General features: G+C 41.7%; 1 protein-coding gene across 4 annotated transcripts in view; it reads right to left on the reverse strand.

The window, feature by feature from the left end:
* Positions 1–18493, reverse strand: part of palld (palladin, cytoskeletal associated protein) — a 70044-nt gene that overhangs the window by 21382 nt on the left and 30169 nt on the right. For all 4 annotated transcript variants that reach the window (XM_008298969.1, XM_008298963.1, XM_008298954.1 and 1 more), the window contains exons 7-10: positions 14832–14973; positions 14679–14702; positions 13837–13956; positions 11684–12098 (exon numbers count right to left, since the gene is read on the reverse strand). In XM_008298969.1, the coding sequence (XP_008297191.1) occupies positions 11684–12098; positions 13837–13956; positions 14679–14702; positions 14832–14973 (701 nt within the window). The remainder of the gene's footprint in view (positions 1–11683; positions 12099–13836; positions 13957–14678; positions 14703–14831; positions 14974–18493) is intronic.

Here is an 18493-nt window from a genome sequence, read left to right on the forward strand (position 1 = left end):
AATGGCGTCCTCCTTGGTCCATACCCATAGAGATGAGTCTTGTTCAGGGTCTGCCTTGGAGACGTTGGTACCAGAACTGCTCAGATTCATCAGGCTGGTCTTTGTGATGATCCTTGGATTCCTCCTTGCCTCTCGTAATACCATTTTTACCATGTCAGGGGTCATATCTGGCTTCCTACTATTTTTCTTTTAGTGTGGAACTTCTTGTACTTTTTGATTGCACTGTGGTCACTGGCACTCTAAAGCACTTGGAAGTGGCTTTATAGTCTTTTCTTGTCTTATGAGCGGCCACAATGCGCAACTCTTGTTTAGTGATGGACCTAAAGGCAAAATTACAAAGCTGTTTGGTTTTTGCTTTGGTTTAGCAATGGTAGAAAAGCTGCATTTTCTCAAAATTCACGACAATTTTTTCTAACAATGTCAAAAAAATATCTCTAATACAACGTTTTAAGGTCTTTTGTTACTTGGTTATGTCATTTCCAGCCAAACGAGACCTCATTCACTATTAATCAAAATTTGGCATAGGTATGAATAACTTTGGGCTTAACTGTAGATGTGGTCTCATTCACTAAAGTATTCAGTTTCTCAATAAGAGAATTTTCTTCTTCATTTTTGTGGGATGAAACTAATCTTTTTTTAAGGAATGTATCATTTCTATTTTTGTGTGTAATGCTTCTATTTTTAGTGTTCCAGGCTGCTTGGTGAGTCACGGCATGCTGGTGGACGGTGGGAGGCCAGGGATCTGGTCCAGAGCGGTGTGTTTTGTATTTACTGGGGAAAGGTCAGACATCTATTAGTGAAGGGTCTTCCACTCGTGCGACTCATTCCTTATGGGGTGACTCACTGACACTTCGAGGCAACTCACGGTGGATCTCCTCTGCGCCGTTTCTCGGTGACAGCAGTGTCACGAGAGTAGACGCATTATTACACCCTCTCATTAGCATCCACAAGTGGAAGCTGTGGTCGTCTAACTGAGAGTGTGTTTAAATGGAGATGCCACACATGCAGCCGCACTCACCACTCGCACCAACAGCCGGGATCTAATCACAGGTTGATTGAGCTCATCCGGAAACAATGTCTCTCTGAGTGTAGGGCGATGTGTATTTATCTGTGTGCTTAACTAACCAGGCTGTTCTTTCCTGGGAAACACAGTCTGCTCTCTATGAGGGGATCACTGAAGCCGGTTAGTTTCCATGCTGTCAACTCCCTCTGCTCACCCCTCTTTCTTCCAGCTCCCTCTCTGTGTTATGAAGGTCAGCTCCCACAACTCTCTTCCTTATTTGGAAAGTTTCTCCATTCCATGCGGGTCATTCTAGCCCGAGCGACCAATCCAGTGGTTTGTTGGTCTGGTGTGTCAGCCAATCCTGTGTCTCCCATGTCCTTTTAAGGACTGCCCATCTCTGACTCTGGAGGCCAATGTGAAATTATCTGCTTTCCTGCTCTCTTGTGTCTCCGGTGACTTCATTTTTATTCTGTTGCACAAACTTCTTTCTCTCCCTGATGAGAAACTTAACTTTCTGTCTCTGCCTTTTTCTTTTTTTTCTTTTTATTTCCCCCCCACTTGGTTGTAATCAAAAACCCCCGTGACCCTGTTGAAGCAAAGCTATCCATTAGAGAACTGATCCAGTCATTGTTTTACTTTCATTTTTAATTAGACGTTTGAGGATGATGAACCACAACCGAAGTTCTCGACGTGTAGCCAGCGCCATAAGTGGTTCTTTAACATGCATGTTTCCTGCTCGCCATAAACCACAAGCAACACCTCGACAAGAAAGTGATTGTTAATACTTCATTAGAGAGTTCATGACTTGCACCTCGTAAACACAAACACACTGCTGAGAGGAAGCTCTGAGTCACAGCGCAGATATGCGACAAATCCTGGCAGCCAGAGCTCCTTGCTCAGCAGTGCAGCACAGACAGAATATAGATCCTGCTTTAAACTGAACACAAAAAAATCTTACAAGCAGACGAAAAAAAAAAAATATACACAGAGACACTAGCAACCAATCACCTGCTGCTGCTTCCCACTGTAAACACAAGCAGAAGTTCAGCGTGTGCACGTCTGTGTGTGTGTGTGTGACAGTGGGAGACTAATGAAGGCTGTTGGAGAGCAGTTTGTTGCCTTCAGTTTGTATGCCGTTCCCCTGACAACAACCTCACTGGGGTTAAAGAGGTTCGGAGCTACTGCAGAAATCATTTAATCTCAGCGGTATGGTAATTATGTTCAGCGGACACGAATTGGAAGGTATAAGGTCAAGCTGCATGCAATATGGGCCACATTAGAGTGGATTAGACCACTCTTCATTTTTTTAAAATTTCTGTTGCAATAAAAGACCTCCACTGGTGAAAATCTAGTGTTTTACCTTGTTAGCATGTCCACATGGTGTGCTTTACAGGCTAGCAGACATGTCGTGAGTAAAATAAGGAGTCAACCCCATGGCTGAGCATTTCAACCAGCAGTGTTCTGATGGCAGTCTTGAAAACATAGATTCAGACTTCTGGGGTTTCATATACAAACAGAGGGAACCAATACTGTCAGTTTGCAGGCGTCTGTATTCTTCGTCTTCTTCAGAATCTGTCTCTGGGTCTGACATGTATGGCTAAATTATCGGAATATTACAACTCACCATTGTCTAGCGTAGAGTAGTTTTACAGTGTTTAAACAGAGTCACAGGTGAGCTGGTGTGCTTGAGCAGAGGTGGGAACTACATAGATGTGTGATCTAATTACCGTTACAATATCGACTGATGTGCATTGTGTGTTGGGTGATGCTGTTTTCTGACAGTAAACCAAAGTGCTGCCGTGTAATTCCTCCCAGACTCCAAAACGTTCCATTTCCTCCTTAACACAAGCAGATGCATATCGAACTCCACTTTCTTTACTCCCACCACTTCTGCTTTACTTCAAAACTTTCTACAATCAAGTGCAGGCGCTGCATACTGTATATACAGTAGGTCTGTTTAAATTAATAACTTCTGCCGTCCTCTTTTTTTCACCCTCTGACTTTATGCTAACCACCCACCCAGTAAATTAGTCACTATTACAGCATCTCCACAGGCGTCATCTAAGACTTAGATCTCAGTTTTGAGACTAACACAACTGCATTTAATTATTCAAAGACATTTCCAGCAACAGTGCTGCACATTTTTAATCACCTGCAGGGCTGACTATTGTAATGCTATCTGCTCTCCCAAAGAAGAATATAAAGATCGTCCTCCAGTTTGGCCAAACATGTATCCACTAAATACTACCTTGAAGGGGAGGAATTTTATATTTTTAATTAACCGACATTACTTTGTCTAAATCGGTTTTCACTTTGACATGAAAGATCTTTTTTTTACTAAATTTTTGTCAAAAAAAGCCAAATTATATTGACCGTGATTCAATGTTAAAAAGCAATAAAAGGGGAAAACTTTCAAGGGGAGCGAGTACTTTTTATAGGCCTTATATCTCAACTACAAGTGCTTCAAAAAAATCTCAGCGATGCCTTTACTGGCTTATAAAACTTAATGATCCTGTTCATATGTATCCAACAGATTTGGTTTTCTCCTATGAACCTTCTCAACCAAGCTTATAAGTCTGGCTTTTAATTGATTTTATTCTATAAAATTAATTTTACTTATTTTTTGCTTCTATATTTATACATTTTCATCTGTCTTTTAGTACTTCACTTTTCTATTATTGTCTTATTTTGCTTTCATAATTTTTTTCCGGTTATCCTGCCTCTCGTGTTTTCTCAGTGCAGTTATTTATGATAGTGTTTCCTCAGTTCTTCGGACCCTGTTTTTATTAAGTCCTTCATTTATAATATGATCATTTACAAGGGTTTGGAAGGCAGATTGTTTTCATAGGGTTTTTCCCCCTTTTGTTCTGTAAAACATGATACAAAGTGCTGTACAAATAAAGTCTGATTGATTGATTTAACAAACCAACAGCAGAGAGAAAGAAAAAACCTTCATCCTGAAACATTGAGATCAGTGTAGTGAGAAAAGGCTAAACTGAGGTTCTGCCGAGTGCCAAAGCGGGCCTGTTTTTCATCACACTGACTAAAAACGAACATACCGTAAAGCTGCATTAAAAAAAATCCCACAGACACGTCGCTAGTGAGAGTTCAGCTCACACATACCGTGAAAAGCACTTTGTGGACTGAAATCCGTGCAAGAGAACAATTTCAACTGTCAAAGTTGATTCCTGGTCTTATGAAAGAGAGATTAAGCTGTGGAATGGCTGGAGGATAATTGTTGCCTTTGCTACTTGTACTTGGTGTGACGCCCACCCAGACATCACACCAACCTATAATATAATGCTTTGCCCTTATTATCACGGTCAACATCATGGTGGTCACACCTACAGCATGTTGAGTGCCTCCTCCTTTGTCTTGGAGTTCTGTTTTTCCGTCTGTGAAGTGATGTTTGTACATCTAGAATACATTAATGCTGCTGTAGACTGTAGATCATATGTAGACTTCACCATCCAATAGGCAGCATGTTGGTTCATGGTTAGCACTGTGCTCTGACTCAAGACAAAAGAACTATTTTCATGTCTTTTTCATAAAACAGGTGTGAAACAGTGACCTTGTATCCCAAATATTGTGTTCCAATACAACTAAACTACCGCCTCATTTACAGTATTATAGAAATGTACTTTCTCTCCAAAAGGTAGGACTGTGACATTGTAGAAAAGGCTTCTTGTTTGAAGGAGCCACAAATCTGTGTAATGATACAGGCGGGAAGGTATGATGAATGCATAAGTCAGCATCAGAGCAGGGTTTACGTTCTGTGTAAGATCATTATTCTTAGCAAAAGGTCAGTTTGCATGTTGTCTCTGTGCTTGTGCTAGTTTGCTCTGGGATCTTCGGTTTCTCTTGCCAATAAAAAAAGTCAATTTAAGTTAATTCTCCAAAGTGTTTTTGACCACTTGACAAGAGCTGGAGTTGCTGCGTGATAACTGCCCTCTGCTCCCAATACTTAGACTGGGTTACATGCAGAGAACAAATTACCCTACAGGGGATCAATAAAGCATATCTTTACAGCCTAAACATCAAAAATGTGACCCAGTGCAACCTCAGGCCATTTTTTTTCCTTCTTCTTACATTAACAAGAATATGTCATCACATCATGATATGTAATACATTCCTGTGAAATGTCACACTGGGCGAGGGTGAGCCTTTATCAATATAGAAAAACTGACACTGGACGGCAGCAGCGCTGACACTTAATTCATCAACACAGAAACGTGTCCATGCGCACACACGCAGATTTACAAGCTCCAGGTGTTATCAGTCTATCATGATAGGACTTTACAGATGTCACGAGTGTGCAGTTAAACCCTGAGGAGCCCTGAACACTGAGAGGGAGTTGTGTTGTTGAATCAGGACAGACCGTAACTCTGACCACGTCCTCATGCTCAGATGTAACACATGACTTATGGCTCGTCTCAAAGCATCCTCTCCTACTATGTCTCGTTGCCATACAGTAGTCCTAAATCTTTCAGGATCTTTATTTAGACCCTTCTGCAGGAACCCTGGTTTATTTTCCAGACCAGCTCATTCAATAAAATTGGCTCCAGTGCCAAGATAACTTTTGGTTGCCTTGCATAACACATGTGCTAGAAGCAAGAGGTCATTGTAGCAAAATATTTTTGCTTTGTCTGCTTAATCCTGCAAGCAGTTTACGAGAGGGCAACCAAAACACAGCCTCTACATGGCCATCGGTATTTAATTTTATCCTGCTTACAGTAGTCTGAAAATAACACATCCATCAAATTCACTGCCTCAAGCGTAAAAGCCAAATATTATTGGTGTCCATGTGTAGAAACTAGGCTTCGGCCGATATGTTTTTTCAGGGCCGATACCAATTATTAGTAATTAGGGAGACCAATATCTGGAACAATTGATGTATTTACAGTTAAATTGTATCAGAATTTAGAATAACACAAACTCCAATAGAAAAGGACACTGCAACATTTTTGGAATCTGTTAACCCTCTGAACTCCAAGCACTCTTGGGGCATGTTTTGCTGCTGTCACAGTTTTACTGCAACATAAAGTCCTGAACCTCTATGGAAACATAACAACAATGGGTAGAAGAAGACAGGACGCAGAACATTTCCTGTGCAGTAACACACAAGGCTTGAATTTCTTTAAATTTTAACTTTAAAAATATTAGAATATTAGAATAATACTAGAATCAACATTCTCTACAAGACTAATACTGGAAGAAATGACGGCTCTACATACTGTTAGCATTTTACTAATTACAAGTTTCATCTGTTTCCAAACTTGTCTCCTCTCTGCTGTGTAAACACAGTCTGCAGTTCAGTTGAAAAGTCCCTGAATTTTTGCCACGTGACTGTTGATCACAGCTGAGTCACTAATACCTTCCCAGCTACAGCGAAGAGCACAGAATTCTTTGGGTTTTAAAAAAAATAAAAAATCTGGCTAATGCAAATTGTTTTTTGAACAATTTTAAAATGAGACATGTAGAATAAAGCACATTTGATTTAAAAAAGATCATGATTTCAAGCTGAGATTTAGATAATGCTTCTAACGGATGATTAGTTCTTGGATCTTAGAAAAGTTGAAAATCTAATGACTCTTTCTGTTATTACAGTTTCTGGCTCCGATAAATGGTGTCATTTTGGTGTTTTTATTTTTTTATTTATTTTAGACAAGATAAGACAACACATCTTCTAAATTGGAAAAAATTTTGAATATTATATTTGATAACTGGTTCAGCTGATAATCAGTTGACCCCTTCCAGATGAACCTGCCTCCAGCTTGCTGTTTAGTGCTTCTCAACCTCGTGGTAACAGACTTTGACCTCTCTCCAAACTCAAACCTTGGTTCTAATCCAACCAGACAATCAGGGCCTCCCCCCTGAGAATTTCCTTTGATTCTTATGCTGATGTCTGGTATCGACGCCGGGCATCAGACCCAAATAACCACCAACCCTCACTCTCTCTTCCTTCAGCACAGAAAAACAGCGAGTCTGTTTTCACAGCTCAGGCCTCCTGCGGTCCCTCCTGCCTGCCAAGTCACACAACAGCTTCCTCCATCTCATCAGCTCAGTGTTATTGAAGCAAAAATCATCCCTTACAGGGTGTTGTTCCTTTAATTTGGAACAATTTATTCTAGATTTGCGAACATGAACACACCTCCCCCATTTAATAAAAACTCTAATATGGTATTTTATTTGATGCAGCGGTCCTTTTATAAATGATGTGGAAATGCTGTGCAATATTTTTGGGGGATATTTTCATATGAGTCACTTTTCTTGGAGGTAAAAGCTTAAACGTACAGAACTCCACTAGAAATGAGTATTAAAGTCTAGACACTAATCCCTTAAGCTGAGGGAACTGCTCACTCAGACAATAAAACTCAGTTCATACTGATCCCTACTGCCTTTATGTAAATGCAATAAAACGCAGCTATTTCTCGATAAAGCCTTATTTTAAATATACAAGACGTTGGGGTCATAGTTTCCACTCTGTCTATTGAAGTTATAGCAATTTAACAAAGTGGTTTGTTAGAAAGTGCTTATTAAGAGAACTCCTACAAAAAAAAGTTATTAAAATGACAACGTGGGATTACTTTTCAAAGCGTTCTGTTGATGTTTCACAGCGGCTTGTGGCTCCCGGAGGAGAAACAGTACATCAGCGTGTGCGGGAAGAGCCACACGACAAACAGGATGCGATGAGCTGAATGATAAGCTCGGAGGGCTTTAGATCGAGAGTGGACGGCCTCGGTTCATGCAGGAAACAGAGTTCAGTCTGGCAGAAGCATGACCTTTGGGTAATGGTAGGGCTGCTGTTTTTACTGTGTAATTACAGAATTTAAAGGGGAGAGGGCAGGCGAGGGGTGGCTTACGCTCTCTAATTGCCTCACAGTTGGGGGCTGATTGCTTCTAGCAGCGGGTTCGTGCTGTTATTGTGGAAAAACTCACAGAAGGAGCTTTACTGTCACCCTGCTGTTCAGAGAAACCCCAAAGCAAGCAAGAAGTGAAACCCAGTGTTCCTCATACGTCAGTCTATTGTATGTAGTATTGTACACATCTGAGCTTATTTATCAGTTTCACTTTTGACATAACTCTAGAATGAAGAGGCCTGTTTTGCATGCAAAAGGCCTGTACATTTGCAAAGCCCAAAGTCCAAGACAGACGGGGTTATTCGCTCCCACAGACAACACTGCTCCTTATCTGCCTCGTTTCAGTCCAGGCTTTTCTTCTGTTACTTATCTGCATCACCATGTAACACAATTGTATAACACCTGCCTAACAGCTATTCTGGCTCTCAAACAAAAAATTAACAAAATGAGCAACTTCCTTAAAGTTCACTGTTATTTCTTCATGAGAGTTGCTTCTGCTCCAGCTACGTATCTCTGCCTGCACTCATACATCTGTTATTATTAACCAACATGATCTCATTTTGTCGGGCCAGCTGACCAATCAGAGCAGACTGGCCTTAAAGAGACACACTGCAGCAATGCATAGTATAAGAAAAGTAATGTGTATTTTGAACATTAAAGCATCTAAACATAGTCTACATGACCTAAGTCAAAGTATACAATATTTTGACTAGTTAATAGTTTTTTTTTGTGTGTTGTTTGGGAACCTATGAACCTTTAAATGTCATTTCTGATGTCAATTCTGTATTTGCAGCTATCATAGCTTAGTTAATGAGGGCTACAGAACATGGTGCAAAGCTCAAACTAAATCCAGAGCATCACCTTCACATCCAAATATTTACCTGTAATTTTCTGCCTCCTCCTCTATATTCACAGCTCTGGAAGCACAGAATTAACAAGTCATAACGTTTACATCAACAGATATGCAACAGCACCCATAAGCAGGAATCAAACTCAGTACACATGCAGTGAAAGTGAACTTTGCAATGCAAGAACCGAGCGTCACTGCACCATAATCAAACTCTAGGCTACATGCAGCCTGACGTACTATTAGCCAGAGCAACGTCCACGTTAACCATCTGCATTGGATAGATGCTGATGGGACTGCTCAACATTGCGACAGGCATCATACAGTAATTTTAGAAATCACTACAAAAAAATCCCTAATAGCTAAGTCCATCCATCCATCCATTATCTATACACCTCTTAATTCTCACTAAGGTCGCGGGGGGACTGGAGTCTATCCCAGCCGACTTAGGGTGAAGGCAGGGGACACCCTGGACAGGTCGCCAGTCTATCACAGGGCTACACTTAGAGACAGACAACCAAGCACACTCACATTCACACATACGGACAATTTAGAATCACCAATTAACCTCAACATGTTTTTGGACTGTGTGGGAGGAAGCCGGAGAACCCGGAGAGAACCCACGCTGTACGGGGAGAACATGCAAACTCCACGCAGAAAGATTCTGGTGCCCCAATTGGTACGCGAACTGGCAACCTTCTTGCTGCGAGGTAACAGTGTAGCTAAGTCAAAATATTAGATAAAAGGGAACAAGACTCAGTGTAGAGCCATGCTAGCAGCTATGTGAAGCTGTGTTTTGGCACAATCATGCTTTGAACTAAACACCAAAGTCGGAATTAATAGAATATCGATGTTCAGCAGGTATAATGTTTTACCATTTTAGTTTTGCATGTTCGCACAAGAATATTTGCTAAGTAATCAAAAATAACTTTAGGCTGATGGGAAATGTGTGGGCATAAACTAAAGATGTTAGATAAACACATATTTTTTAACTTGATAATAGCTCTAGGTGAAAAGTCAGGAGATCAAAGATTTTCATAATGCATCCTCTTGCGACTATGAATGTCGGCACCAAGATTTACAGCAATACATGAAAATTCAGGGAAGCACTTAAAGGTGGAGGCAGCCATTCTAATCCAAAACACTTTGTCAAATTCAGCTACTTTAGTGAGTCAAGTGTGAATGGGAAAAAACAAAGGCTCATATTGATCCACACAACAGTATTCATCCAACCACGGTTAAGCTTATTCATGCTCATACATGCACAGGACAGCCCTGTGAATCCCCACATATAAGAACAGGGTGATATACCTGTTTCTGTTTTTTCTCCTTTATTTATTTAATTTAATTTGTTATTTAATTTTTTGCAGTGGATGGTTTTTATGCAGCAGCAGTCTTCAGAGCAGGTGACAGTCGCAACCCCTTATCGCCTTCCTGTCTCAAAGAGCAAACATTGAGCGAGTACCACCGAGTTCTGCGTCTTTGTTCATGGACCCAGGCCAAGACTCCCATCCTCTCGTCGGTATGAAGAATGTATTGTTCGCTAGGCTCCTCCTTGCAGCAGGTTGCTGCAGGTGCTGGATGTGGCTCCGTAAAAACCATCTTCCCAAACTCTTGCTAGTTTTTACTTTGTTGTGTTTCAGATGCTGTTTGTGTGCTTACGTGTCATCCATCTGATATATTGCAACATCTGTTTTGCTTCAGCTATGAGGACAGAGACATCCAATTTCAAGCTGTATAAAGCTGGAACATTTCACTTTTGGTCCAGTTGTTTGTGTTGTTGCCATGGCAACGTTTGTCCATGTATTTAGGAGTCGAGGCTTCTGAAGGAGCATTGAAGGGAGGGCTATGTTTATTTGACTGTTGAACTCATATATAAACAAACTTTATAAAGTGTGGCTTACTCCACCTTTAAATCATCAGGATTCATCCTCTGGCAACCATGAATGTCTGTGCAAAGTGTGAGGCCTATGATGCAGCCATCACTTTAGTTGTTACGGTTACATCCTAAAGGACGCTTGAATAGATATCTAGAGCAGCTTTCAGCAATCCAGCTAGATTTTCAGAGATATTATACTCCGATCAAAGGTAGTTGGGTCTATCCTCTGGAAATCATGAACCTTTGTACAAAATTTAATGATGGTTCATCTGATGGTTGTTAAGATGCCACCTGTAGCAACATGTTGCTAACATGGCTAAAAAGCTACATGCAAAGACGAAAATAAAGATCTCAGAATTAATCAATACACTTCTAGTATTTCTGCATGTAGCAGTGAGGCATCCTGGAACTTTGGTGCTATTAAGATTTGAACGACTTAATCGCGACATTCCTGATTTGAGTCTGAACATAGAGTTTTGTTGCGTGCCATCACCTGTCTTTCTCATGCTCTCTCTCTCTTTCGCTCTCCTTATTTCTGTCCAGCTGTCAACTATGTTCCCTCCAAAAAAAAAAAGTGCATCAGCAAGTGAGATTCAAAAAAAAAGATCCATGCAGACTTGCAGGCTTGTTCTCCGCAAACATCTCCAAACACAGGGTTTTTGAAAAAACAGCCATTCAGTTCCCAGCTCTTATCTCCCAACAGTGACATCCTACCTGATCCCTATAGAGCTGTCAGAAAAGGCGCTCAGGAAAAAACACGAGTGCTCTGTCCTGGGCTGGCCATGCAGTCCGAGGTCAGACAGAAACAATAGGAGCCATCCAGCAAAAGCCACACAGATCTGTTTACAGGCACAGACAGACGGCAGCTGGCAGACTCACCCTGGCACACATGATGCCACACTGACACCAACATGAAAGCAGGGGAATGCTTTTGTTCTGTAAACGGCTGGGGATTCCCCCTTTAACCCTTTCATAAAGCTGACACACTATCATTTCCACCATGTCTCAGACAGTCCTCCCAGTCTGGCTCCCTCCCACGAGCCCTCCCTGGTGACTCTCCCGCCCCTGGAGGCACAGACATGACAGGTACTCACAGCTTTGGTTTGGGTTTGGTAGGCAGTGGAGGACCATTACTTCCAGGGGATGGAGACAGCTTGCCCGGAGTTGGAGGTGAGCCTGGACTTGGAGCTGCGACATCTGCCGTGAGGTCAAACTGTGGCAGAGGTGGAGGTGGAGGCGGGGGTGGAAGTGGGGTCTCTTTCGGCAGACTTGGAGGTGATGGTGGATTCGGAGGTTGGCCATTCTCCGAGCTCATCTGCACTGGAGGCAGAGCTGACACGCTGGGCCAGATCTCCAGCTCCTTGACGTGGAAAGCCTCGGTGCCGGGCTGCGTCTTGGGTGGCAGCTCCAGGAGGCTGATCTCGTTGGGTGGGGGAGGAGGAGGGAAGGCCGCTGCATCCTCAAACCCTGAGCTGTCACCAGACATACCATTACTGGACGAGTCCTCGGCTGCAGAGGGAAACAAACAAGAGGGAAAGTGGAAAATTTGGACTTTAATGTTTAGTTTTTCTTTTGGCCACTGCATACCTCAGTGCATGAAGATAACACACACACACACACACACACACACACACNCACACACACACACACACACACACACACACACACACACACACGCACACACACATACACGACTATATCATGGCTGATCTGATCTGAAGCAGCAGCTGGGTCCAGTCAGTCTGATGCAATTCCTGTTTATTCAGCCTTTCCTTTAAAGTCCTGCACTGTACAGACCCAGTTCAGTCTGTAACACAGAGATATTTGTAATCCTGCGCTCACATCTCACCCTTCTCCCATACAGACTACACAATAACAGACAAAACAAGGGATGGTCATCTTATTAAGACAGAGTTTGTATAAATCACCCCAAACTGCAGGACCTCCAGGGAACTAACAGACTATCAAATATTATTGCAATGAACAAACCTTGATTCATCTGCCAGACTACTTTTGTTCTGAAAAGATGCATTTCATCTTTGTTTAATTTTACAGTGAGATATAAACCTTCCGATGACAAGAACTGATGTCACACTGGAGGAATTTAACATAGCAAAACAGTAATTAGTTATGCTTAAAATTAAGCAGATAAAAAATTGACACTAATGTTTTGGTGCCACTGTTTGTAGGACATTAAGTTGACTAGTTAGTTAAGGTGAGTCTAAACCATGATCTGTTCACAAAACTTGAAAATACAACGTCTGGCAATTCCATTGGAGCCTAAAACCTAAAACTGGAACTAAAGTCAAAGCCAAAAAGTCAACATTTTGAGGACACATATGTATGAAATTAGTTACTGAGTTACAAAGTCAATTAGTTTCACTGTGTAAAACCTTTAAAGTGTGGGTGTTTTCCACATGGCTTCAACAAAGGACTGAAACCACATGTTAAAGCACTCACACATATGCTTCACCACAGAGGAGTTCTGAACGAATGTACTGTACTTAAGTGAAAGTGTTGTTGCAATCGTTAAATTACACTTGAGTATAACTATTTGTGAAGAAAATAACCGACTAAAGGTAACAAAGAACTTATTTAAAATGTATTTATGTATACCATGGATAATAGTTAAATTTAGTGGCTACAGGTAATTCATTTGAATGCACATGCAGGTTGGATGCAGAGACTCGACACTGGCCTCACGCACGTGGTTAAAGTTTAGATAAGTTTAGGTCTACACAGTAAATAAAATACAAATCAAACCTTTGCAATAACTTGTTCTTTTGAAATGTGTGACTGTAAAATTATTATGTTTATTCTTTTTAAATCAGCTAAAAAGTAGAATTCTTTTACAGATATTATTTTGACAGTTTTTGAATATTAAATATTTTGGGTTTTTTTCAGGCACACTTGCTGCCAGATTTTCTTTTTTTTCCAGGATATTTAAAAAAATAATATTGTTGCCAGGGTTTCAACCCAGGACCTTCATCTTGTGAGGCCTCAGTGCTAGTTCTAGTTTTATCTAATGGGACGATTTATTTTTACAGAGCAGGTTACTTTTGTTTCATGGCATCTTGAACTCATGGCATGGAATGAACAAGTGACTTGTTATTTTTTGCAGGAGATGCCATCACTTTCCTGGTCATAGTTCATGGAGATTCTTTAGAAAAAAAAAAGCTCCAATCCTGCTTCAACATTCAGTTGACCAGTTCAACCAGTTGACCACGCTGACTGATGCTGGACGAACCTGGAGTGACGCTGAGTTGAGCCGTGCTGTTAACTGAGCCGTACGGGTTGGACGCTGTGCAGCTGAACAGACCTCCGTCCTCTGGAAAGGCCTCGGCTATCACCAGGGTGCAGATCTCCTCTAAAAATATGTTTTAAAAAAAATTAGTCAGTACACCTTAACCAGTTTATGATCCAAGATATGATGTCAGAAGTAGTTCATGATGATGGGTGGAATTAAGACAACTGAAGCTGACAGATTCAACTCAGGCATGAAATGAAGTGACATGTTGACACTTGATTTGTTTGTAATTAGGTGGAATAGAGACATCAGACAGACTGCGGGATAAGTTATGTCAGCCTGTTGATGGATATGTCACGTAGACTGGTGAGTCACTATTCAGACACACAGAAATCGGCGAGCAGAAAGAAGCTGAACAAGCCTGGATGTAAGCACTGGTGACGCATAGACAGAGACAATCATAAACAGCAGCACAGATGTTCAGGGACGTCTGAGTGATTCACAGCCTGAAGGAAACACCTGAAATGACCCCTGAGTCACACAGCTGACATAAATTAGTGTCATTATTTACATGCTGGAGTTTTCAGGTGAGTTTGCAGGTGATGGGGTTTCACAGACCTTCTCAGGGACTCCCTCTGACTATAATAGATGTGATAATGAGTGTTCTGTGAGACTTATTAAGCCATGATCTGATGTAGTCACGACCAAAGCTACAGCTCACTTTCAGCCTCCAGACAAAGCTTCTAATCCATTACTAATTTTACCCGCTGACTAGGGCTGCAAACATGAAAGCAGTGTGTCGTCACACTGTCACGGAACTGGGAGGAACTGAGGCGACGTACCTGACTCAGCTGCTGAACGAGGCTCTGATTCACAGCGAGATACAGGCAGAGAGGAAGAGAAGGAAAACAAAAATATTAAGTTTGTTTGCATCTATCAGTTTGGTGTTCAAAATGTAAAATAAATCAGCCACAATGAGCTTATCAGCATCTTACTTTTCTGCAGAATACGAAAGTCGGGGGAGTCCAGGATCTCGTTTCCCTGGTGGTACCATCGGACCTGCAGAGGAGGACCTCCGCGGACTCTGCACTCCAGAACCACCACCTGTCCCTCAGACGCCTGGGCGTCCTGCAACAGCTGCACAGAGAAAAGGTTGATCAGCCACGGAGGAGTACATTTCAAAAATTAAAAAGTAGGAGAAAGGTAATAAGAAAAAAGAGCAAGTGACAGATGACGAGAACATGAGAAAAGAATGAAACCGGTTATGAAAAGAATAAATCTACTTCAGATTCGACTGATAACATAGAGACAGAGAGTCATACAGGTGATGTGCTCAAGCTAAGGAAATGAGAGCTCATCAGAAGCCGTCTTGAAGCTCATTCTCACTGGACAATGTGGTGCTGGCTCTAGCCTTTTTTCATTCTAGTAACCTTCCAACACGATTCTGGATGCATTTCCAACCAAGATAGAACGAAATAGCCATCATATTTGTAGAATTCACCCTTTTTCCTGTAGCATTTCTTTTTAAAATTATATTTCACAGCATTGTTGTGCCTTTATTTGAAAGAGACAGTAAAGAGAGACTGGAAGGGAATGACATGCAGCAAATGGTCCGATCAGCCAGTATCTCTTTTTGCTGGTTTTCTTCACATATACAATAAACTAATAATACGAAAGGATGTTTACTTCCAAGAGCCTGAATTCTGCTGACATTTTTATTTTTTTTTAACTTTCTGCTCCATTTGCTTTGCACATCGCGTAATCCAAAAATAGTCCTAAATCTAAATGTTTATGCTGTCCATTAGTTTCAACTTTAGCCTAAAACCAGCATCTGTTTTGCTCCAAACAGCTGTTACTAAGTGCTGACGGTTTTTAAAAAAACCTCAGTTTACTTTGTCGCAAATGATGAAATAATTTCTTAAATATTTGGATAATGACGAACTGAAATTGCAAGTTATATTTGACAAGTTGTCAAACGTAAGCAATCTTTTCAGCATCTGTTTATCATCACTGAAAGATATTGGATGACCGCTGGAGGTCTGTGGGAGGGGATCTTCCCTAAACAAGTTTTTAAGAGATAGCTATCAGACTATGGGAAAACATGCAAAAAAAATAGTTTAAACTACCATTAGTTAGCAGCTTAATAGACTATGTTAATCTACACAACAATCAAACCACCTGCCTAATATTGTTTAGGTCACCCTTGTACCATCTGGGCACAGACAAGGGGCCTTTATAGGTGTTTTGTAGAATTTGGCAACAGGACATTGGCAGCGGATCCTTTGAGTCATGTTGCTAGCACACTGGGATTAAGGAAGTTTGGAAGTTCAGTCAAGGACTTGAAGCCTTTGTCATGTTCCTCGAGCCGTTCCTGTGCAGTTTTTGTGGTGTCGCGGGCCACATTGTCCTGCTGGAGAAGACAGCTGCCACTGTCAGCAACGTTTAGGTGGATGTTACATGTCAAAGTAACATCCATGTGCATGCCAGGATCTGAGATTTCCCAGCAGAACATTACTTTGGAATGAGATGACCACCTGTCAGTGCTTAAAAGGTTGTGGCTGATCAATGTATATTAGACTCTGCTGTATGCTGACTGTAACACTTACACCTATAAACCTAGAAATGTGTGAAAATGGTGCTTTTAAGCATTTATATTAAGTGTAGCAAGGACTCAACCTCGAATGCATGTGCTCAAATTTCAAATTGTAGGACCTCCTCCTGACAAATGTGGATTTAACTCCTCTGTCTAATCCATCACATGACATCTTATAGTGTTGCAGAACTAAAAAAACATCCACATGGGAGCTGATGGAGAAGCCACGGTGACACAGACTGGAATATCCATCAGCAAGAAGCACTCAGTGTCAGTGTGGATGAATGTGCCGCAGAGCCTCTCGCTGGGTGTTGTTAGCATGGGCGTATTTTGGGAAAAACCAAGAGAGGAATGCACATCATGTGTCTGACAGTGTATGTGTGTGGGTGTGCTGTAGAGGGTGACATCACAGTGACTTGAACATCCTCTCATTGAGATGATTAAAGCCCGCGACAGTTTTTTTAAAGGAGGCTGGGTGTGGGGGTGAAGAAAAACAAATGTCTTTTTGTAATGAACTGGAAAATGATTTAGGGCCTGACTGGCTGAATGAGAGTGAAAGAGACCTGACCCTTGTGGGTTTGGCAGGACCGTTTGAAGCTCTGCCTCAGTCCCGCCATCACAAGACCCACAGCCTGAGGGTGGGGGAGCCGGAGGGGGCTGCTGTGCCGGGGGAGTGTTGAAGAGTCTGAGCTGGAAGAGGGTGTTCTAGAGCTGGAGGAGGAGCTCTAGTCAGAGTCTATGTTTTATCTGACCCCCACTGCCGAAAGCCACATTACCGCATGCTGTTATTATGGGAAGGCAAAGAGTCTGAGGACATGTGTATCAGGTTCTGTGTGCATGACTCGCATGCAGGATGTACTGTATCTATGTATCTATGGCTGCTTTTCATGATTTGGACCAAAGTCTCTTAGTTCCATTTAAGGGATGTCTTAATGCTATAAGTTAAAAAATATTCTAGACAATGGCAGGCCTCTAACTTTGTGGCAACAGTTTGGTTTGGGAAACATCTAAGACCTTTGGGATTAATTAAAATGCCAGCTGGTTAATGATTTGGAGGCTGAATGGCATGCCCGCAGCCAGGTACCAAAATCTTAATGCAACCAGAAGAGTGGAGGCTGTTAGAGCAGTATGGTAACGATCATGGTTTCGGAATGACTTCCAACAATCACATATGTGCATAAAGTTTGGGAGTCCACTGAAGACAGTTTTATACGGTTTGTGTCAGGACCCACGTGATGTAAATTTCATCAGAACACAGTGTCCGTACAAACCCTTCCATGTGCAGCCAAAAGTTTGCGTGTGGACAGTGACTACACAACAAGGGCAATAGTGCACATCCTTGTCAGTGGTGTGTATGCACGGAATACCAAAATACAACATACTGCACATGGATGGAAAAGAGTCTTCTCCACGCACACCTGTGTGCAGCCCGAAGTGTCTGCGTGGTTGCTCGCACAGTGACTGTGTTTCAAGGGCAACAGTGCATGCAGCAGTAGTGTGTATGCATGGAATATATAGATATGACCACCTACACGTGTATGAAACGGAGTCTTCCAAGCAGACTCCCATGGTCTAGGAAAGTGAAAAAAAAAACAACTATGTGTCCATATGCATGCCTGCAAGGGTGTATAATGAAAGATTTAAAGTAGCTGATGGAAAAAATACTGCTTGCTGAATGTTGTGTAGACACTCATAAAGTCCTATAGTGACCTTGTCTGTTGCAGTTGCAGAAGGAGCAGTACACCAAGAGAAGCTGCTCCTTCCTGTACTAACCTTTGTTGCTGTAAGATTGAGCCCAGAATGCACATTCTGTTACATTAAGAACTTTTCTTACAGTACATTTCTGTGTCAATGACTGTGCAAGGGTCCATGTGGTGCAAATTCGTCAATCTGCCCAAGTCTGAGAGAATGGCTTGCAAGGCTACAAAGGCAATAGTGTGTATGTGTGTATGCTTGGCAGTAATATACTGTACATGCACTGAATACATCAATACGGCCTATGTAGTCCTCTAGGCAGACTCCTGCACCCTAGAAAAGTAGTAAATCTACATTATACCTCCGTGC

This window comes from Stegastes partitus, unplaced genomic scaffold (assembly GCF_000690725.1).
Source record: "Stegastes partitus isolate 25-593 unplaced genomic scaffold, Stegastes_partitus-1.0.2 Scaffold30, whole genome shotgun sequence".
Classification (NCBI taxonomy): domain Eukaryota; kingdom Metazoa; phylum Chordata; class Actinopteri; family Pomacentridae; genus Stegastes; species Stegastes partitus.